At 36.1% G+C, this 24,267-nt stretch overlaps 2 protein-coding genes across 2 annotated transcripts; one reads left to right on the top strand and one right to left on the bottom strand.

Annotated features, from left to right (window-relative positions):
* The first annotated feature begins 1,166 nt into the window (after window positions 1–1,166).
* LOC100797708 (protein NLP7) lies at window positions 1,167–5,975 on the top strand. Its single transcript, XM_003548133.5, has 5 exons — window positions 1,167–1,751; window positions 2,486–3,057; window positions 3,297–3,344; window positions 3,481–4,417; window positions 4,705–5,975. Exons 1-5 carry the CDS (start codon window positions 1,511–1,513, stop codon window positions 5,868–5,870), a joined length of 2,964 nt encoding a protein of 987 aa, XP_003548181.1. The 5' UTR covers window positions 1,167–1,510; the 3' UTR covers window positions 5,871–5,975.
* An 898-nt stretch (window positions 5,976–6,873) lies between these two features.
* On the bottom strand, window positions 6,874–22,357 carry LOC100796817 (cleavage and polyadenylation specificity factor subunit 2). The gene is made up of 18 exons (XM_003548131.5): window positions 22,128–22,357; window positions 21,447–21,615; window positions 21,159–21,255; window positions 20,099–20,225; window positions 19,902–20,017; window positions 19,579–19,673; window positions 19,338–19,489; window positions 18,960–19,017; window positions 18,779–18,886; window positions 15,136–15,385; window positions 14,283–14,467; window positions 13,528–13,617; window positions 12,787–12,885; window positions 8,424–8,555; window positions 8,295–8,339; window positions 7,988–8,155; window positions 7,662–7,736; window positions 6,874–7,535 (listed from the first exon to the last, which is right to left on the bottom strand). The coding sequence occupies exons 1-18, from the start codon at window positions 22,274–22,276 to the stop codon at window positions 7,434–7,436; spliced, it is 2,217 nt and encodes a 738-aa protein (XP_003548179.1). The 5' UTR covers window positions 22,277–22,357; the 3' UTR covers window positions 6,874–7,433.
* Window positions 22,358–24,267: the final 1,910 nt, after the last annotated feature.

Raw genomic sequence — 24,267 nt, 5'->3', positions numbered from 1 at the left:
ATCCTAATTATGGTGATAAAAAAAAAGCTATAACTTTTTATATGTCAACCAATAAATGATTGATCATAAACCAGAATCTAATCTTTGACTTGCAACAATCTATGAATCACATACACTCAGCTATGTCCTGTCAAATGATAGAGGAACAGTTAGTTATCCACTCCACCATACAGAAAAGCAATGGAGGATGTATCACTGTTTATATTTGTGGACCAGGATTCCTTTCTTGTTGAAGAAAGATTCCAGTCAATTTTATCTACATAGTTACATTTGATATTCATCAATCACCACCTTAATATCCATATCTTAGTCCAACTATTAATTTCCATATCTTTAGTCCAACAGTCAACAAGGTGAAGTCCACTCCTTGGAGAATGAGATTCCTAAAGAAAGTCTCTTACTATTTATTGTTTAATTTAGACTTTAATTTCTTTTTGGGTGCATAAAATTTGATTTCAGATACCCTATATAGATTTTATAATGTTTGCATTCACATGAAATTTATTAAATTCCCGGACTGTGGGCATCCCCAACTTCCTTGGATGCCCGCATGATAAATAATGCATGGTTGGCAAAAAAAAAGCTGAGAAACAATATGGCTGAAAATAAAAAAGAAAAGAAAAAAGCTGTCCAAGTTCGGCTTTGACAAGATCAAAGCCCTTCTTATATTCAAATGTTTTAAATTTTGATTGGATTTTGGCCTGGTAGTTCTGAAATGTCATTTATAAATACTAAGTCTTTTTTAGGACTAGTAGAATTAGAATATGGTGATTTTGGATATGCATAATCTCACTTTCCTTTATTATTTCATAAAACAAAATTAAAAAGGGGCAGATTTTGACAGAAAAGTATTTTATTTCATCGACAATAGTACAACTACAAGACAAAAAAATTACTAGTTACACAGTTACTCAGCAACACAGGACGATTATCTTAACTTTTTTTATGTCAGTATCTTCTTTAGTAATGTAGCATAATTATTTGTTTTGTTATTTTCTCACATAATTTGTCTTATTGTAACATGACAAAAAATAACAATAAATTTGGCACATGTAACCTTCAACTAACCTCACATTGATAAATATCTAGATCTGATACAATACACCATTTTTATTTTCTTAACCCCAGCATGTTTTCCCTCATTCCCTGTGCATAAGTAGTAAAAAAGTGTTGAAAATAATATCAAAGATAAAGAGAAGTACCTAGTGGCCATCTTTTTATTTTTTGGCAACTGGCATTTAGTCCCAACAATGAATTTTTGTTGTCCTTTTATAACATTATTTATCCAACATTCAATCAACTTTAGTCTCAACAAGCAAGTGGCATAATATCCATAGTAAAAATTTTATTTTGTTACATATTCTGATATTCTCCACCTTCTGCAATTTTACTCAACCATCATTTTCAATTGTATAGTAGTTCTCAAGTCTCTCTTCATCATCATTACAAGGTTCCAAACTTAATCACTCTGTACAAACCAATTTCCAAGAAAAAAGCATCCTTGTGAAAAATGTCAGAATCCAAGGAAGAAAATCCTGACCTTCTTCTCAAGTCAAAGGCACAGGAGGAACATGGGTTTGTCATGGATTTTGGCATTGGCCTGGAAAGTCTGTGGCCCTTGGATCATATATCTTTGGTCTCTAACCCCATGCCTCCTTTTCTCTTTTCCACTATCTCTGAACAACCTTTTTCTCCTGTCTGGGCTTTTTCTGATGCTGAAGATGAGAGGCAAATCAGGATTGCAGCTTCAGGTATCTCTTTGTTAATTGCCACAGTTTCCAATTTTGTTATTGCATGTCTTGGTTTGTTTCAGTTTGCATGTTGAATTGGATTTTGGAGTTTTCTTCAACTTTTAGGACTTGCTTGATTTCAAGTTGACTGTAACTTGAATAGCAGCCACTGTTGTTGATTGTGAAATTTAACAGGGTTTAGATTATTCAATAGTGTTCATTTGGAGTTTGTTTATCTATTTCTTAGCTTATATAGTTTATTCAAATTGAAGGAATTTTAACTTTTTTTATAATTATTTTCCTTACTGTTCTTGAACCTCTATATTGTTGGGAATATTGATTAAAAGGCAAATGAAATGTGGATGAACTTCGCGACATGTATCTGCCACCTTGGTTTAAAGATGAATTTTCTTTTTATCTCCATCGTATAAATTAAATAGTTAAACTATAAGGCTTCATTTGTGTGTACTCATTTCTTTTTACCTTTCATTTTCTTTCAAGCTATCTCTTATTTAGAGGCCATAGTTTTGTGAATAATTCCTACTTTCTTGGGATGTTGACTGTTGCCTGCATCAGATGTATTTGTGGCATTTGTAGTTGTTTATAAACTTAGAAGTGTTAGATATAATATGATATTGAGCTGAAACATAACTGTGCAAATTTTCATAGTCTATTCCAATGACATCTGATGCTAAACATGAGCTTTATGTTTTTTTATGACCTGCAGTTGTTCTGACTGAAGTTACTGCTTTCAGGTAATACAAATACAACAACTGAAAATCCAATTGAAAATGATGACAACAAAAAAACTGTGCCACCCCTTGTAGCCATGACAGCTTCAGAAAATCCAGATGGTTATTGTCTGATCAAGGAAAGAATGACACAAGCGCTTCGCCACTTCAAAGAGTTGACTGAACAGAATGTTCTTGCTCAGGTTTGGGCACCTGTGAGGAATGGAAATCGGTATGCACTTACAACTTCAGGCCAACCATTTGTTCTTGATCCACATAGTAATGGACTCCATCAGTATAGAACAGCTTCCCTGATGTATATGTTCTCTGTGGATGGAGAGAATGATGAGATCCTGGGACTTCCCGGCCGAGTTTTTCAGCATAAAATTCCAGAATGGACTCCCAATGTTCAGTTTTATTCTAGTAAAGAGTATCAGCGCCTAAATCACGCTCAACATTACAATGTCCGCGGAACCTTGGCCCTGCCTGTGTTTGAGCTTGCAGGACAGTCATGTGTGGCTGTAGTGGAGCTGATAATGACTTCACAGAAGATTAACTATGCTCCTGAGGTTGATAAAATCTGCAAAGCCCTTGAGGTTGGATTTCTTTACCGTACTATTTATTATAAGTTGCATGCTTTGCTCATGTTGGTGAGTTCGGTGTGATGGTTAAAAGGTATTTATTATCATATGTACTACTATTAATATTAATATATCCTTAAAGATTGATCTTGACAAAGGTAACTGCCATGAGATTATTGGACTCGGGTTAAATGTATCTGATTGCAAACATTTTTTTTACATTCCTGAGTTACCGGCTGTCAGTTTCCTTGCAGGCAGTAAAGTTGAGGAGTTCAGAAATTTTGGAGCATCCATACAATCAGGTCGTTTTCTACTATCATGCATGATGCATCCCTATCTTGTTTATTTTCTCAAAAGATAAGATATATATGTTGTTCTGTGACTTCTATCGTACCCCTCTATTGTCACAGATATAACTTGGCAATTCTTTTAAACCAGATTTGTAATGAATACCGTCAGTACGCATTAGCCGAGATTTTGGAGATACTGACAGCTGTGTGTGAAACTCATAGTTTGCCTCTGGCACAAACATGGGTTCCATGTAAGCATCGGAGTGTCTTGGCACATGGTGGCGGTCTTAAGAAAATTTGCTCAAGTTTTAATGGTTGTTGCATGGGGCAAGTTTGCATGTCTATAACTGAGGTAGCATTCTATGTAATAGATGCTCATAAATGGGGTTTCCATGAGGCCTGTGCTGAGCATCACCTACAACAAGGTCAAGGAGTTGCTGGGAGGGCATTTTTGTCCCACAACATGTGCTTCTGTGGAAACAATACCCAGTTCTGCAAAACCGAATATCCCTTAGTACATTATGCTCTCATGTTTCATTTAAACAGCTGTTTTGCAGTATGCTTACAAAGCTCTCATACAGGAAATGATGATTATGTACTAGAGTTTTTTCTGCCTCCTGGGATCACTGACTTTAATGAACAAAAAAGATTGCTGGGATCCATATTGGCAACAATGAAGCCACATTTTCAGAGTCTTAAGATTGCTTCTGGTGTTGAACTTGAGGGGAATGCTTCAATTGAAATTATAGACGCAAGAAATGAAAGAGTTCATTTGAGATTTGAGTCCATTCCAATTACACAATCTTCTAAGTCACCACCTAGACATACCTCACCAAATATGGGGGAGGGGCTGCCACTGGAGCCATCAGAACCGAAAATAATGGCATACTTTGATGGTATAAATGATGGAGGGAGTCTTGGTGATAATGCAGGCGGACACATTGATCAGAACACTTCCTTAGAGATCAAAACCAAAAAGAAACCCTCAGATAGAAAACGTGGAAAAGCTGAGATATCAATTAGTCTTAATGTTTTGCAACATTACTTCACAGGAAGCCTTAAGGATGCTGCAAAGAGCCTTGGTGGTATGCTATGTTTCATTCTCTGATTTACAGTTAAATGAAATGTTTTTTGTTATCTCTACCAAGGTGCTAGTTTGCTCTACTACAATAAAGTGTTCATAAAATATATAACTACCAACAATGCTGCTCTTATCATATTTAAGTTTGCTACTTTTTGAGAAACATATGGTTATAAAGAATATATTTATCATCAGAAAACACAAAATTGGTCATTATCTATTACTAGTAGCTTTCGTTTTTATTAGTAGCAGCTCATACATGATATTCTTGGATATATTCTTGCTGTACAGTTTGCCCTACTACAATGAAGCGCATCTGTAGGCAGCATGGGATATCACGTTGGCCATCTCGAAAGATAAAAAAGGTTAACCATTCCCTGTCCAAGCTCAAGTGTGTTATTGAATCGGTCCATGGTGCTGAAGGAGCATTTGGTTTGAATTCTCTAAGTACTGGTTCACTTCCCATTGCTGCTGGTTCCTTTTCTGACCCTTTCACTTCAAACAAGTTCCACCGCCAAACCACCTTGACCATTAGGCCATCAGAACCTAAGATCAACGAAAATGATTTTGATGCTTTTGGAGCATCAGAAACAAAAAGACAGGTTGCGATGGAAGATCAATTCCTTGGACTTGAAGCAAGGACACGAAGTCCTGAGAAAGTGATTAATGATAAAGGAGTGTCCATTCAGGAGATTGGCACTAAAGGCACAAACAAGTTTAGAACTGGGAGTGGCTCAAGTGGCAGTGGAAATCCTACTCATGCTTCATGCCATGGTAGTCCCCCAAATGAAATCTCACCTCCAAAAGATACATTTGTAACAGGCAACAGTGAGCAATGTCTTGTGTTAAGAGGATCACTGGGGTCAACAACACTGCACTCAACTAGTACACCAAACCGTGCAACTGCATACCCTATGCTTCACATTGTGGAAACAACAGAACCTCAAGAACCATTTGGAGGACAGCTACTTGAGGTTGCTGGTAGTTCTAAAGACTTGAGAAATCTATGCCCTTCAGCAGATGCTGTTTTGGAGGATCAGGTTCCAGAAGCTTACAAGATGAATCCTCAATGTTCTGATTTGCCTCAAATGCAACACATGGATACCCTTAATAAAACTATGACACCTTTTGCAGTTAGAAAAGAGGTGAACAGTGTGACCATTAAGGCAACATATAAAGAAGATATCATCAGGTTTAAGGTCTCTATGGACTGTGGTATTGTGGAATTGAAAGAGGAAATTGCCAAAAGATTGAAACTAGAGGTGGGAACATTTCATAACAAGTATCTGGATGATGATCATGAATGGGTTTTGATAGCCTGTGATGCAGACCTGCAGGAGTGCATGGACATCTCAAGATCATCAGGCGGCAACATAATCAGGCTTGTGGTGCATGATATACTGCCCATTCTTGGAAGCTCTTGTGAGAGCTCAAGAGATTGGAAAGGTTGTATATAGTTTGGCTTGTATTCAATTATTTAGATTCTTGTAGTTATAAGTAATAGCTTTTTATTGTGATAAAGTAATGACCTTTTATCAAAAAAAGAAAAAAAGTTTCATATATGTGCAAAATGCAAGAAACATACTTTTGGATTTTAAGTCCAAGTTTTTACAATTACTATCATCCAACATTAAACTGTGTTGTTTATGACGTTTAAAAATGTAGAGATAGCGTTGCAGGTATAGTTATTTTGCAGCCAGGATGTGTAATTTAGCATCAATTTTAACAAATTGAGGACATGATTCTAACCGTTAAATTTTTTCAACATCAATCGGAGATCAGCAAGTCAACCGTTCTTTTTATATATAAAAAAAAAAGTGTAAATTGTATGCATGAAAAAATTTACAGTTAGCCAATAATAAATCACAAGTTCATAACCTTTCAAGATAAAAAAAAAACTTCGTACCCCATTGCCCGGAGGCTCTTCGCTATGCGAAGGTATGGGGGAGGGATGTTGTACGCAGCCTTACCCTTGCATATGCAAAGAGACTGTTTCCGGATTCGAACCCATAACCAACAAGTCACCAAGGCACAACTTTACCGCTGCACCAGGGCTCGCCCTCCATAACCTTTCAAGATAATCATTAAAAAATTTAACAAAATTATCATACATAATTTCTAATTAGATAACAAAATTCTAATTAGATAAAATTATCATACATAATAATTTACGGATAGTTTGCTCTTTAAATTTAGAGTAAAAACTATTTACTCTAAATTTAAAGACATTTGGCTGAAGAAAGAGTAGATGTCATGGCATTTGGCTGAAGAGCAAGTATCTAAGGAAACTTTGACTCGGTCCAACAAAATATATTTCTACAAACTAATTCAAAGGAGCAAAAATATTCAGTCAGTGCCACTAGACATTGTACAAGTATATTTTCTTGTCACACAGCATGGCGTTGAACAAATAAACCAAAGTTCAGAACAAAAGTAGAGACATTAAAAATAATATAACAGTTTTGATTAAACTAGATTGTTCTGTTCAATTATATTAGCCAAATTAAAAAGGATAATCCCTACAGAGATTCATTTTATGTCAGTCTAATTTCACCTTTAGTGTGGAAACTGCATGTGGAGATAGATGACAACAGACACACATGAATACCCTTTCAAAATCTGAAGCCTACACAAGAACAAATTACATTTCCTTTTCTATAATTCTACAAAGATTAAACACACTTCAAGTTCACATCCACCAAAAGCTATGGTGGTTGATATAAATTAGAGGCACAAAGACTCCACAAAAATGATGCAACACGATTCTTCATTGAAAACATCGAAGTGAGAGCCCCTGTGAATCTTGTTCAAATGGCAACCCAAATTAACCCATTTTGCAACTGTCCCAGCACTGCTACTCGGAACTATTTAGTCTTGAATCCTTATAAGCATGTATTTACCAAGGCAATTTTGCATTCTCTACCTTATAAGAAAACCAGGTCCAGAGTGTGATGTGTCACACAAAACAGTGCAGAGAAGGAAAGAAGTTCATGTTTAGCCATTGCACTGTCCAACCAAATCTAAAGCAAATAAAACTGCGAATACAGATAGTCACGAATTTTATAGTAATCTTCACACAGAGGACCCTCAATAACTATTTGTTGAGCACCAGAACCACCACCCTATTAGAAAAAGAAATCATCTTAATAGATCAGAATGTTGATCCAAAACCTGGACAATCAGTCTTGTCTAGATTAAAAAAACAATTTCAAGTGCAAAATTAACAAATGTTCAGAAGAAGCACTCACCTTCTGACTTGCATCCCCAACTTTCCGTAGAGTTACATATTCACCACAACGCAAAGCCCCACCAGCAAATTCCACCTATAAAGTTAATTATGTTATGATACATATTCTCATAAAGTAGAAATTCAGCATTCCACTAATTTTTTCACTCAAGTTTTGGTTAAAGAACACATGGAAAACAGCATTTTCAACAATTTTCATCAGCTTCAACATTATCAGTTAAGGAGTACAATGATCAGCTGTCTACTTCGGAAATGAAGTGGAAATCACTTCATGTACCAACAGACAATCAGAGCAAGGAAGAATGGTGACTATAACTGAACAAGTACCTGAACACCCTTGCTGGAGAGAAACTGTTTGATATCCGCCAATTTCAAATCACCAACAAGAACAGATTTATGCGGAGGAGCGGCTCCAGAAACAGGGAGCAGCGAAAGCGGGTCATTTTCTGTCTTCCCTACTACAGCATCAACCCAAGCTAATTCATAATCTCCTAGCTGCAGTTGAATTTATATTCATTATTCAAAATTATGAATTCCCCACCCTAGTGGGATAAGTTTGGTTGTTGCTATTCAACATGATAAATAACATGCAAGTATATAGAATGAACAGTTCGTTCAGACATCTATTTTTCACCTTTTTGAAGAGTACATTACTCATGAGCTTCTCGGACAGTAGAACCTATACTCAGAAAAGCATAACATGATTAATTTTGACATCTTGCAAAGCCTTTTCAGAAATGTATGAAATTTGACAACATTGTACCTTGTAAGCACATAAATCAGAGGTGACATCAATTGTCTCTTCCAATTGGGGAGCATAAACATGTGGACAAACATGCTTCAGGCAGTGCTGCTTCAGATGCTCTGTAGCTTCAGCTGATCCATGCACCAAAACCTTTCGGAAAAATCATTATGTATTCATTTATCAGAGTCAGCTGGCCCATAAAAGTTACAACACTAAATACTGTGAAGCCATTAGAAAAATGCAAAATCCTGCCTAGGGTAGCTTTGCTATTCTTAGCCGGTCCCAAGTCCGGATAAAAGGAGAGGGTTGTGTTAGGCTTTCGACAGCCAACGTTAAACTTTGTCGAATCTCTATGACATGGATCAATTACGTAATAATGTGAATGCTAGGTCGTTGCCCGGAAGCAACGCGCTGTATGGCTCGAGTACAGTGTCAAAAGAGCAAGAGCCGCTGCATCGCCGCCCGGATGTAGTGAAAAGTAAGCAAGGGTTCCCACATTTTCGTGAACGGGTGTGGGTAAAGAAGCTAGTTCATGACAGGAGGATTCGCTTTGGTACATGGAATATAGGCACACTTACTGGAAAATCTATGGAAATAGTGGATGTTATGGTGAGGAGGAAGATCAATTTTATGTGCCTACAAGAAACTAAGTGGACAGGTGAAAAAGCGAAAGAATTAGACAACTCGGGATTTAAGCTGTGGTATACGGGAAAAATCAGATCAAGAAATGGGGTAGGGATTATTGTGGACAAGGAGTGGAAGAAGGATGTCGTGGATGTAAGAAGAGTAGGAGATCGTATCATAGTCTTAAAATTGGTAGTGGGACAGGACACCTTTAATGTTATTAGTGGGTACGCACCTCAGGTTGGGTTAGCAGAACACTTTAAGGTAAAATTTTGGGAGGATCTAGAAGGGGTACTTCAGGATATACCCCAAGGAGAGAAAGTTTTCCTAGGAGGGGATCTCAATGGACATGTAGGTAGCGTGGCTAGAGGTTTTGAGGGGGTGCATGGGGGTTTTGGCCTAGGGGAGATGAATGGGGAGGGTAAATCCATCTTGGAGTTTTCGGAGGCTTTGGATCTTTCTATAGCCAATACATGGTTTAAGAAAAGAGAGGAACATCTTATCACTTACAAAAGTGGAGGGACATGTTCTCAGATAGATTTCTTCCTTATCAGGAAGTCTGATAGGAAGTATTGCTTGAACTGTAAAGTTATCCCGGGAGAGAGCTTGACTACCCAACATAGAGTTTTGGTTATGGATGTAAGAATTAGAGATAGGGCAAAGAGAAGAAGTCCTCTGGTAGCACCAAGGATCAAATGGTGGCACTTGAAGGGTGAGAAACAAGGAATCTTCCAACAAAAGATATGGGAGGGTTGGTGTGGACAATCACAAGGAAGTGCAAATGATATGTGGAACAAGATGTCCCAAGAGATTATTAAAGTGGCTAAAGAGACGTTGGGTGAATCTAGAGGTTTTGGACCTAGGGGTAAAGAATCGTGGTGGTGGAATGAAAATGTTCAGAGCAAAGTTAGAGTAAAAAAGGAGTGTTTCAAGGAGTGGTCTAGGTGTAGAAATTCTGAAACTTGGGATAAGTATAAGATAGCTAGAAATGAAACCAAGAAGGCGGTGAGTGAGGCAAGAGCCCAAGCTTTTGACGGACTATACCAAGCTCTAGGAACCAGGGACGGAGAAAGATCTATATATAGGCTTGCTAAGGGTAGAGAGAGGAAGACTAGAGATTTGGATCAAGTAAAGTGTGTTAAGGATGAAGAAGGCAAAGTCTTAGTGCATGAAAAAGATATCAAGGAAAGGTGGAAGGCGTATTTCCACAACTTATTTAATGATGGATATGGATATGACTCTAGCAGTCTAGACACAAGAGAAGAGGACCGGAACTATAAGTACTATCGTCGGATTCAAAAACAGGAAGTAAAGGAAGCGTTGAAAAGAATGAGTAATGGTAAGGCGGTGGGGCCAGACAACATACCTATTGAAGTGTGGAAAACTCTTGGAGATAGAGGTCTTGAGTGGCTCACCGAACTCTTTAACGAAATTATGAGGTCAAAACGCATGCCGGAGGAATGGAGGAGAAGCACGTTAGTGCCAATCTATAAGAACAAGGGGGATATACAAAATTGTGCAAATTATAGGGGAATCAAGCTCATGAGTCATACCATGAAATTATGGGAAAGAGTGATCGAACGGAGATTAAGAAAGGAGACTCAAGTTACTGAGAATCAATTTGGTTTCATGCCGGGAAGGTCGACCATGGAAGCGATTTATTTATTACGGCGGGTGATGGAGCAATATCGCATGGCCCAACAAGACTTGCACTTGATTTTTATTGACTTGGAGAAAGCGTATGATAGAGTGCCTAGAGAGATTTTGTGGAAAGCTCTAGAGAAGAAAGGGGTTAGGGTTGCATATATTCGAGCTATCCAAGATATGTATGATAGGGTATCGACTAGTGTTAGGACACAGGGTGGAGAGTCAGACGATTTTCCCATCACAATTGGTTTACATCAAGGGTCAACCCTTAGCCCCTACCTTTTTACCTTAATTTTGGATGTCCTCACGGAACAAATCCAAAAGATAGCGCCGAGATGCATGCTTTTTGCAGATGACATAGTCCTCCTTGGAGAGTCGAGGGAGGAATTGAATGAGAGGTTGGAAACTTGGAGACGAGCTCTAGAAACACATGGCTTTCGCCTAAGCAGAAGCAAATCGGAGTATATGGAATGTAAGTTCAACAAAAGAAGGAGGGTTTCTAACTCAGAGGTGAAAATAGGAGACCATATTATCCCTCAAGTCACACGGTTTAAATATCTTGGGTCTGTAATACAGGATGATGGGGAAATTGAAGGGGATGTGAATCATCGCATTCAAGCAGGATGGATGAAATGGAGAAAAGCATCGGGGGTGTTATGTGATGCAAAGGTACCGATCAAGCTAAAGAGAAAGTTTTATCGGACTGCGGTAAGACCGGCGATTTTGTACGGAACAGAATGTTGGGCGGTCAAGAGCCAACATGAGAATAAAGTCGGTGTAGCGGAGATGAGGATGTTGCGGTGGATGTGTGGTAAGACTCGACAGGATAAAATTAGAAACGAAGCTATTAGAGAGAGGGTTGGAGTAGCGCCTATTGTAGAGAAGATGGTGGAAAATAGACTTAGGTGGTTTGGGCATGTAGAGAGAAGACCGGTAGACTCTGTAGTGAGGAGAGTAGACCAGATGGAGAGAAGACAAACAATTCGAGGCAGAGGAAGACCCAAAAAGACTATAAGAGAGGTTATAAAAAAGGATCTCGAAATTAATGGTTTGGATAGAAGTATGGTACTTGATAGAACATTATGGCGGAAGTTGATCCATGTAGCCGACCCCACCTAGTGGGATAAGGCGTTGTTGTTGTTGTTGTTGTATTAGAAAAATGCAACCATAATAGTTATAATGCTTCCACAGAAAATCGTGCAGCAGTCTGTGAGGTTTGCTTCTGTGGCATTCAGATGGCCATGTGGCTAACCTCAAGCAGCTACGTGATTTTCTCACACAGCCATGAGTTTCCCATGATCAAGGGATGATAATACACAATCATGCCTTAAGGAGAAGCCTCTTCTGTTTAATCTACAGTACACAGCCATAGTATGATTGAAGTTGAACACAGCCATCTGAACCCCTAATATACTCTGTTTTCTCTGTTTCACCCATGTTTTTATACACAAGAGAAAGAAACAGGCAAGTATGAAATGACACCACCAACAAGCAAAGACATTTAAGAAGTGGTTTTAAGTTTTAACATTTATACTAATAATATTAACGGCAAATTTCATCTAAGGGGGGGAAGGCTATGGATTGAAGTTCTGAAGGTTAAGTGTAACAAAGGGAGTTGGACGACTCACCTATGGCCAAAAAGGGAGACTCAAATTCAAGGTTTTTAGAAGGCAATCAATGTAACCTGGGCTACGTTGGAAATAAACTCTTATTTGATTGTTCTTCACACTTGTCTCAAAACGGTTCAACCTCAAACCATGAAATTGCCTTTGATACCTACCCTTCCAAACATTACAACAGCCTTGAGTTTATTCAGCTTTCCCACCCACAAAAACCCATCAAGTAAGCCCACAATTTACATATATATTTTCCAGCTCCTTTACCTATCCAACATAACATTAACCAGCTAATATCCAAATTCCTTGCCACAACTCAATTGTAGCCCTGGTCAAAGTATTGCTTTGTTAAGATACCATGGTATTAAAAGGTGGCAAGATGAACTACCTAATTGAAGCTGTTCCATTTGAAAAATGATGAACATCCAAATATAATTAACAGAAGATTTAATGATGTGCTTCAATTAACTGAAAAGCACCAATGAGATCCATACCAGCTTCAAGGGAGCCACATGAGATAGAATATTTTTAATGGATCTTCCATCTGAACGTCCTTCAAAATCCATGTAAACCAATGAGCACCTGACTTGCACCTGGACAAAAATAATGTCAACACCTTACACCATGATATGTAAATTCAGCAGATTTAAGATTTATACAAGTAGACTGATGAACACTAGATATTTAGAAACACAAGAAATGCATCTGTACATCAGTAATTAAAAGAAGATTCCACATCCACAATAATGCTCCCTATCTGATGCGTTTCACAGCCAAATTAAGAGGGGTGAATCACAAGAGCTGAAGAGCATGATAAAATTCAAAATGCATACAAGAAAGTGGTACCAACTCTAACCAATTACATCTATATTTTGCTTGATTTATTATAGGAAAAAAAACATAAGATGCCTGTGAGACAAACTTAGAACAAAGACACATACAAGTATCTAAGGAATAAATAATAGGTTTGAGGAACAATTCAGTAGCAGGATTACTATGACTGCAGCAAAAACAGACATAATATCATCTTTTGTAAAATTTCAAGAAAAGATAGATTTAAAATCTTTGGTAAAATCATGAAATTTAATGGCATTCAACGTGCAAAAATGGAAAAGGTAACAAATAAAAAAATTAACCTTGGTTCCTCTAATCAATTTCTGAAACACAATTATATAAATTTACTATTCAGAAGAAGCAGAAACATTAAAATATAATAAATAAATACTGCTACTTACAGTCCTTTCGTCAGATACAACTTTTGATGGCTTTGTATCGAGTATCAAACTTGCAGCACCTTCATCTAGTTTTCCATTTATATCACCTCCCTGATAGAAAATAGGAAAAATGATAATCAAGGATTATTATTAATAACATAGAGTTGAAGTATAGATGCCAGCAAAATTCTCCATTCCTCTAAATCAGAACTCTTAAATGACATGTAAGAAAATATTTCACTTAGAAGCAGGATCTGTTACATGCCATCCAAATGTTAATGAAAGAAGAGTTAAAAACATAGAAGTAACCAAGCCAAATGTAAAATAAACCACAAGTTACTAAGCTTAATATTCTTGTATCATAGCTTTTCCTTTATAAAGTTTCTTTCTGTTTTGTGATCCATTAATATAATTGACTTTATGTTTGGCAAGTATGAACATACTTTCGAATAAGTAAATTCGTTATATTGCATCCATTGAAACTTATAAGTTCTAATTCAGAATGCAAACCTGATATAAACACTAAGGTAGATTTTTTGAAAAAAGAAAGGTATTTTTTTTTTTGCTCAGCAAACATAGATAATATATATTAATAATGAGTACCAGTGGTACTAAAGTTACAGTATTTTAGGGGCCAGCTGGTTCCTATGGTTATTGGTAGGAACAAAGCTAGCACCACAGCACCCTGCTACCTAACCCGTGCTACAAAAACCATCCCCCAAACTACCAAACTAAGTACAGAAACCTAGTGATAGGTTGGAGAAAAAGAAACTTACATGCATTGCTGTCTGGTCCATGTCTTCATCCTTAATTACATAATCATCTGGATTTATGACCTCTCCAAAATCATCCCACTCTGATGTATTCTCATAACAGGGAAACATTGGAGCAACACTTGTCAAAGGGGGAACAAATCCATCAATAAATATGTCCCGGTATCCTCCGCCTCTGGGACCAGACACTGCAAGTGCAAGTCGAATTAGTGAAGGAACTTTATCAAAATTGTAAAAACTAATAAAACATGGAAAAAAGATTCTAAGATATGCATATCCACAGACAAACCCATACTCCTGATCTGTTTATTTAAGGTAAATATGACATGATTTATATTAAATACAAATTAAATAGTAATGTCATATTAGAAAGTTCATCAAAAGATGAATAATGTTCCAAAGACAATCCAATGTTGTTTGATGTGGTTGAAATGGTAGCCTTTTATTTTAAAACTCAGATAAGGGTATGGTTTTGTCTGTGAATATGCATATCTTGAAAAAAAAAAACATCATGTTTTAAGGTAAATAGGACATGATTTATATTAAATAGTAATGTCACATTAGAAAGTTCATAAAAAGATGAATGATGTTCCAAAGACAGTTCAATGTTGTTTGATGTGGTTGAAATGGTAGTCTTTTATTTTAAAACTCAAAATGTCCAGTACTTCTCAAGACACAAAACCAGTTGAAGACAAAATGTCCATTTCTATAATTTTAGAAATTTTCAAATATACATGACACAACTCAAAATGAGAAAGTTATGGAGAAAAGGTATTTATAACACGAATCTGAAATGGATAATTCTGATTACCTAATTATATTTAACAAAACAGTACTAAATTTATACAACTCATACCTTCAGGTGGTACATGATTATTGCCAGAATCAATGACCATTGAATCACTAGTATTATTATCAGCCCCATGAGATGTTTTAAATTCTTCCTCCTTCATAAGACTAGCTTTTAAAGCTTCTTTTTTTATTCGATTTTGCTCTTCTTCATAGGCTATTAGCTCTTCACCAACCAAAGCAACACGCTTGGACACAACGACTTTGACAGCTTTTGGAGGTGGATCAGCTTGAAGCATACGAGCTAGTGTGGCAAACTACGTATCCAAACACATGAGGATCAGTTGAAACAAATGATAGCAAACATCAAATTTAAGCAGTTAAAGAAAATACGCCATAGATAAAAATATTACATGACCAATGATCTTTTGTCCATTCTCATTGCTCAAAAAAGAAATCAAGCATTATTAGCACAAACATAGAGCATATTTTTATGAAAATAAATTTGAAACAATATTCTGTAAGGCTAATAGGAGAGAAGATACAACAGTCTAAGCTAGAATTTAAAAAACACAACAATAACAAAAGACAAACGATTGAAAATTAGCAGCATTAAATGCTATAATGAAAAGATATATCCAAACGGGTACAAAGAAAGGGATGTTTTGGTTACTATTGGATTATTGTAAAGGACCTGCAGTTATTCTACTGCAGTCCTGGGTAGTTTATGACCTGAGTTAGGTTAGCTTGGTTAGTTTAGTGTTGGTTAAGAGTTAGTCAGTCAGTTAAAGTTAGTTGGCTGTTTTAACTAACTAGTCTATAAATACAGGATTGTAACCATTGATTCATTGGGTTAATGAAACTAATTCTTCTCCCCTTTCTTTTCCCTTCTATCTTTTCTATTATGGTATCAAAGTTCGATCCAACAATGGCAGATTCACATAATCCTTTTCCCTCCTCTTCTGCATTCCCTAATTCGATTGGGGAAAAACTTGATGATTCAAATTTTTTGCTGTGGCGACAGCAAATTGAACCAGTGATGAAATCACACCAGCTTCAACGTTTCGTAGTGAATCTGATGATTCCGCCAAGGTTCCCCTCTGATGTTGATCGATGAAGTCAGACATGAGAATCCGACAGATGAGCCGTGGGAGCAACAGGTCAAATCCTTCTCACATGGCTACAATCGATGCTCTCGAAGTCAATCCTGTCGCGTTGTTTGGGAAGAGTCCACTCGTATCAAGAATGGGACAACATTCATAAATATTTCACCAAACAAACACGAGCTCAAGCACGGCAACTACATACTGAGTTGCGATCTGTTTCACTAAAGGATAGATCGATGCATGCCTTTCTTCTCAAGGTTCAAGAGATCGCAAATGCATTAGCATCAGTTGGAATCCCGATTTCTCCTCAAGAACACATGGATGCTTTGCTCGAAGGTCTTCCTTGAGGTTCAGTTCAGTCATCTTTGTAATTGAAAGCAAATTCAAACTGCTTCCTATTGCAGAAGTTGAGGCACTTCTCTTAGCTCACGAAGCTCAACTTCACAAGTTTGATGAATGGTTTGATCCACCATCTGTCAATTTAACTCATGCGTATGGAGCTGATTCATACCCTGCTCAAAACAAGTTTCAGCAACCAGAATCAGAAAATTTTGCATTGCGAGGTGGTTTTGGTCGTGGAGGTGACCACAGTCGCGGTGGCCGGCACGGTGGTGCTCGTGGCGGTAGCGGTCACTTTGCAAACTTTCAGTGTCAGGTTTGCTTCAAGTATGGACATACTGTTTCTCATTGCCACTATCGATATAATCAAAAATATTAACCAAACCCTAATCTGACACTTATGATCCTTTTACCCCACCTCCAAACCAATCAACTCAGAGTTATTAGTCATCATCTCAGAATTATTCTGGTTTGAATGTTAGTTCCAAACAGAACACTACCAGTCCTCATCCCTCAAATGTTTGGGTAAATCCTAACAGCTATAAAGCCTCCAATTCTCATCAACCTAGTGCTATGTTGACAAACACGGATTCTCGGTCCAACAATTCTAATTGGATTCCTGACTCTGGAACATCTTTTCATGTTACAGGAGAATCTCAAAATATCCAGCAACTAGCCCCTTTTGATGGTCTTGAGTCCAGACTAAATTTTCATTGGAAATGGTCAATGTTTGAACTTTCAGTCTATTGGTTCTTCTTATCTCATTTCTCCTCATAATTCTAATTAATGTTTCTCTATCTCTTGATCAGCTTTTACATGTGCCCTCTATTACTAAGAATCTCACAAGTGTAAGTAAATTTGCAAGAAATAATCAAGTTTACTTCGAGTTTCACTCACATTTTTGTGTTGTTAAATCTCAGGTTTCCAATGAGATCCTGCTTCAAGGCTCTATTGGACCTGATGGACTCTACTCCTTTCCCACTTTAAAGCTTCAAAGCTTCCCAGTCAAGTCTTCAGCTTCATGTTTTGTTTCTAATTCTAGCAATTCTAATTCTGTTTTTCCTAATTGTTCTATTTCTGTTGCATCTATGGAACCCAAGTCCAGCAACCTATGGCATGCTAGACTTGGCCATCCAAATTTCTATGTAATGAAACTTGTACTACAGCAATGTAATATACCTCTTTTCAATCAAAATGCTGTGGATTTCTGTGCATCTTGCTGTGTAGATAAGTCTCATAGACTTCCTTCTCTGTCCAATACTGTCTATTCTGCTCCTTTAGAGTTGATTTTTGGTGACCTTTGGGGTCCCTCTCATGTTATTTCTACCAATGGCTACTTGTATTACATAACATTTGTTGATGCTTTCTCTAAATACACTTGGATTTATCTCTTAAAAGAGCAAATCTGAAACTTTTAGTATTTTTCAACAGTTCAAAGCTATGGTAGAACTTCAGTTTAATGCCAAAATTAAGAGTCTTCAAACTGATTGGGGAGGAGAGTTCAGACCTATTGCCCCTTTTCTAGCTAAACTTGGCATAAATCATAGGTTGATATGTCCACATACTCATCACCAAAATGGAGTGGTGGAGAGGAAGCATAGACATACAGTAGAATAACTGCAGGTCCTTTACAATACTCCAATAGTCACAAATGTTATATTAGCAAAGACGAGAGAGAACAAGCCAAGGTATATTACAATTTACAAGTAGGTAAGACTAAGAATTAAACTCGAGCACTATCCTTGTAATCACGGTACCTCTGGTACTTAGATTCTTGTCTAATATATATATTTATCTTTGCTAACCAAAAAAAAAACTCGAGCACTATCCAATAACCAACAGAAGAAGCTCCATTCCAAAAGTTTGAATTTGCTGTGCTATTTTCACAACAGAAAAATCAATGCCCATGCCACATTACTTTAGAAACAACTTATAAACAACATTACGTTATATTCACAAGGACCAGTATCAAAGTAGGTCATCAATAAATGCAAAGGTGAATATTTTATTGAAGAATACAGTAACTAGCAACTGCAAACATAAGCACATCCATTCCCTCACTCATTTAATCTTTGGTGCCTCAGGAAAAGCTAAAACAATGTTCATATTGAAACTCGAAATGCAAATGCAACTGTGGCATCAACACTAAAAAAGAAGACATTAATAACTTAGCAGATTAACGTAGAGAAGTGTGCTATAATTTATACTGATTCACATGAATACTGAAAGACAGAAAGGAAAAAGAAATTTTTCTAAAGAATATACCTGGCCTCTTTCAGTAAAAAGGACGAGATTTTTTACATCATTGGCCCACTCAACAAATATCTCATGAGAAAAGCCTGCTTCCAAACTTGCCATAGATGCTAGAACAACCTATGAAAGGTACATGTGTCAGAATCAGTAAGGAAGTTAGTCTGATGAAAAATAAGCATACAAATTATTCAACCTTTGGACCATCTGGAGCATTGTCAAGCTCAGTCTTGTTAATAAGAAGGGTGACATACCTACAGGTAAAAGCATTGCAGTCGAGTTTTAGACACAAGATAACATTAGCAATCATAATCATAACAAGATATTATTGATTTGTTTGCTAACTTAAACCGTGACAAACGATAGGCTTTGAAAGCTCATTTTTCAATTTTTACTCATTATTGAACAAAACCTTTACTATAGATATCTCAAGAAACCTAAAGTAATCATAGGTTTAACATGCCAACAGTAAGTAGGTGTTAATAGCATTCCTGAGAACCAAAACAACATATAAATAAACAATTGGCATATGAATATCTTACTCCAACTGTAAGTTAAGGATGAGACCACTTACTTCAAAAGAAATATATTTTCACGAGTTTTTTCGAAAGACTTTGCTATGGTATCACTCATCCACTCAAGGAAACTCTTCACATAATCAATTGTGCTGGATGCAACATATGTAAGAAAGTATATAGGATAGTTCAAGTTTTCATCAGTCCAATACTGCAAAAAACAAGATCTGATATTAACTCACGCATATACTGTACGGAAAAAAGGGAGAACGAGAATATAAACATATTTCTTGTACTGACCGATTCCAACATCAGAATAAGTTCCAACACTCGTCCAACAGTGTCAACAGGTAATAATACATTGCCACCTTCCCTTAGAGTCTTCTTTAAGATATCTAAATAATCAACAAAATATATGATCAGAATAGCCAAAGCACATAAATCCTAAACAGTTTATTTTTCATTTCTTGATTAAGATTAAAGTATATGCTTGCCTCATCAGTGAATGTACTAAGCATAAAATATTTCAGTTTTCTCTTAACAGCTATTAAGAAGCAAAAACTGAGAAAACCCATCTTAGTTATGTGACGGTGCTGCAATTACAAGATTAAAAAGATGGTTACCTCCAAATTCTTTGTCATTTTGACGTCTGTAAGGCTGATTGTTCAAAGCATTGTAAGCATCAGTTATTAGAACAGCTGGACGCACAAAAGAACCTAGAACAGTTCCATTCAAATGCCTAATAAAAATTAGATTGATAAGTAGTTTCCTTTTTGGTCTCTAAAGATATATAAGATAAATTTAGCCATGGGCAATTTACCTTTCTTTCCTATGATTAAAATCAACAGCATATATGACATCCTCGCCATCCTTTGTAATTTTCCAAATAGTACCTCCCAAAAGATGTCCAGCAACATGAGGTGCAATCACGATTCCTTCTCCCTTGCCTAAAAGTGGTTAAAAATTAAAATTCCAATTAAAATAACACAACCAAAATGAGGGGATATTAAGTAGTGAAACATGAAGGCATATCAGAATCAGATAGGTACTCTAAAAAATTAAACAACATTGGTTGAGAAGATTACATGGGAGGTTGGGGTGACGATGCCCTATTTCATACAAGTGTTGTCAATTTTTTGTCTCACATCAAAACTTTAATTTTATGAATTGATAATGCATACTTTAATTTTGTAACATCAATTACCGTATATTCTAACTTCTGCAATATGGATAAATACTTCACATAGTGTAAATCAGTAAACTTTTACTACAAAAATGTGTATTCATTTTCTGAAAATAAAATTTTAAACAGCATACTATCAATTAGTGGATTCAAAATTTATTTCAATTCAAAGCTCCAAAATATTTGAAATTGAGGTGCATTCAAAAATCAACTAAAATTTCAAATCATTTTTTTCTAGTCGTTAACAAAAATCTTCTATTGCTCATGCAAAATATTCTAGACACTAGACACTGATAATATGTGAAGTTGTTATTATTCAGGGCCCTTTCTATTTACCAAATAACCATGAAAGGCGATAAGAGAATACGGAGGTAAACATAAAAGATTACGCTAACAACAGCTTCATCATTGATCATTTTTGGCTCCCTTATGAGAAATACCCCTAACTTCAAAGTGAGCTGCTGCCCAGTTAAAGGGTTTCAGTTTGCAGGGAACTTTGGATTTCCTAATGGCCTTTAATTTCATTTCAACAAATAAAGGTTTGAATGGGATTATGGTTCAGAAACTAGCCTATATTATATAAAAAGAGAACGGTGGGACGAAAGAAGAGAGAATACGGAGGTGACAGAGTGGAGTTAAACAAAATGCGTACCACCACTTCAATGCATCACATTACAACAATTGTTCAAAGGCCTACCTGAGAAATGATGATTCTGAGAATATGTTAGCCTCGTTACACTCTGGAAAGAAGAATCAATATCATCCAGCGTGAACAGATCGAACTCCGACACTTGCTACAAAAGAACAAGATACCTCAACCTAACCATCCAGTTATATAACACCCTTTTTTTTCAAATTCTATCTAGCCAAATAAAAGGCAAGCACACAGATAAGGATATGGGATATCCAACATCCTATAAACCAATAATCACAAAAATTTATTCCTCCTAACAACAAAACCAAATAAACCAGCATGGAATTTCACCTTTCTTGAGAGGTACTGGTCATACATAGTGAGAAGGCCCAATCTGTAGACAGGCTCCGTTGAATAAACCGGGGCAGAGAGTCCAAGCTGCTTCATGGCATATGGAAGGGCACCAAGATGAAGTGTATCCGCATGTGAAAGCAAAACAGCATCTATGGTTGATGCTACCCTACATGCCAGCCACACAACCTCAATATGAAATCAAAGGTAACAAAACAAAACATTCCTAACAGGCTAAAACACAAGCTTCATTGAAATTCACAATTATAAGTTTATAACTCCACCCCACAAAAACAAATTTATAATTTTCTTCTTCTTTCTAGTTCTACTGCCTCAACAACAAACAGGGAGTTTAGGAAAAGACCTCATAGAAATCAATACCCGTGCTGAAAATCACATTTTGTTATGAAGCAATGAAGAAGGGCGGGGTGAAACAAAGATACGCACATAAAAAAGTTCACCAGAAACATGCCTAGAACCTCAATTCCATTGTTATTCACAATTATAACCCCACCCCACAAAAAAATCTTCTTCTTTCTAGTTCCAATGCCTCAAACGAGGAGGGGTTTGAAACGAAGATACCCACATACAAAAATTCAAATTTTTATTTTTGCTACCTAAAAAGGGTAGGTCCTAAAATGCGAGAGAGAGAGAGAGAGAGAGACAGACAGAGACAGAGACCTGGCGAGGGGTTGAAGGAGGGAAGGGTCGAAGTGGTCGTTCCAGCCACAGTCGACGAGGAAGTTGAAGCCATCAATGGAAACCAAATACGAGAGAGGGTTCTCATTGTACACTCCACACAGTGGCGTTACCTGCACCGATGTTCCCATTTTGCTGCCTCGAAATTGTTCTTCCCCACGCACACTCCTGCCTAGTAACAATGGAGTTTTAGAGGGAACAAGAGGAAAAGAAAATAAAAATGGTTTTCTAACATAAAAATAAGGGTAAATTATTAACTTTGTTTGACAGCAGTAAAAAAATAGTTTTTATCTTTTTAGAATAAGTGTTTCATAACATTAAAAAATAACTTATATAATAGATTTTTCATAACATTAAAAAAATTTCATATTAGATGTTACATAAAAATAAAAAATAACTTTCGGAATAGGTATTCTATAACAATAAAAAATAGCTTACACCTTTTCAAAATAGGTGTTTCATAACAGTAAAAAAATAATTTTCGCCTTCCAGAATAAGTGTTTCACAACTGTAAAAAAAAAAAATAGCTTATATAATAGGTGTTTCATAACATTAAAAAACAACTTTTCAAATTAGTTGTTACATAACAATAAAAAATAACTTCCAAAATAGGTATGCTACAACAGTAAAAAAGCTCCCACCGTTTCGAAATAGGTGTTTCATATCAATAAAAAATTATTTATGAAATAGGTGTTCCATACCAGTACAAAAATAACTTTCGCCTTCTAGAATAAGTGTTCCACAACAGAAGAAAAAAAAGTTTATATAATAGGTGTTTCGTAACAATAAAAAATAATGGTTGAGAATAAAAAATAAAAAACATTTTACGTATTTTGGAAAGCCTATTCTAGAACAACCTATGTTCTACAATGATTATTCTATAAGGCTACTATATAGCTTCTAGAATCGTGTCTCCACAATAATGGTTGAATTTTTTTTAAAGAAAACATTATGGAATTTTTCGTTTCAGGAGACGAAATACCATATTCAAAATCGTATTTTTACCTTCAATGACTATATGTAAAGGAAGGAGGAAGGGGGAGGACATTTTGTGGCATCGTGACTCGTGAGGATGTCGAGAAGAAGATGGAGTCATAGGAGAAAAAGTTGTCGTCACAAGTAAAGGAGATGTCATCGCGAGAGTAGTTCACACAAAGAGGAAGGTGTTAGTGTTGGAAAACGATGGTTTGATATTTTCAAACCGAAATGGGGGTTGCATGATACACATATGGGAGTGCAACAATGTAGTTAAGCTTGCATGTGATAATTTAATACTAATAATTAGGCATTTATTTCTTGCACCCCTTATTTCAATCATACACTTTCATTGTATTTTGGAATGCAATGGGAGGTTTAAGATTCAAATAAAGGAGGTAAGATTTAATTGCATAGTAATTAATGGAGATTGCTATTGGCCTCATTTCATTAGCCATTGGCCCTTTCATAGGGAGCTTATCCTTTTTTATTCCAAAATTACCCTTCATATGAAATTATGATTTTGCTTAATAGAATGCGAAATGGAATCACGATTAGTGCATTAATCTTTGCACCCGTGCAACACAACAAAATCACAATTATGTTGTATAGTGTACAATTGAATCACAATTTTATAGGATGAAGTTGAATTTTTGAAATGGAATAAAATAAAGTTTTCACAAATTGGTATGGGTCCAGTAGTCATGCATGGAAATTTAAATCCAAAATCTTTTATATCAAATTTTGTACCTTCCAAACTTTTAAGAATTTCAAACTATCTTTTTCATATTATATTTTTTTAAAATAGATGCTCCACAATAGTAGAAAAATAGTTTTCATAATAGGTATTTCACAACAATAAAAAATAGTTTTATCTCGTAAAATAGGTGTTTCATAACATTAAAAAATAACTTTTCATATTAGGTATTATATAACAATAAAAAATAATTTTCAAAATAGGTATTCTATAACAGTACAAAAGTTTCTACCTTTTCAAAATAGATGTTCCATAATAATAAAAAATAGTTTACGAAATAGGTGTTCAGTAAAAAAAATAGCTTTTGCCTTCTAGAATAAGTGTTCAACAACAGTAAAAAAATAGTTTCCAAAATATATGTTTCATAATAATAAAAATTAATGGTTGAAA

This window comes from Glycine max, chromosome 16 (genome assembly GCF_000004515.6).
Source record: "Glycine max cultivar Williams 82 chromosome 16, Glycine_max_v4.0, whole genome shotgun sequence".
Taxonomy (NCBI): domain Eukaryota; kingdom Viridiplantae; phylum Streptophyta; class Magnoliopsida; order Fabales; family Fabaceae; genus Glycine; species Glycine max.
This window is presented reverse-complemented; position numbering and strand designations above follow the sequence as displayed.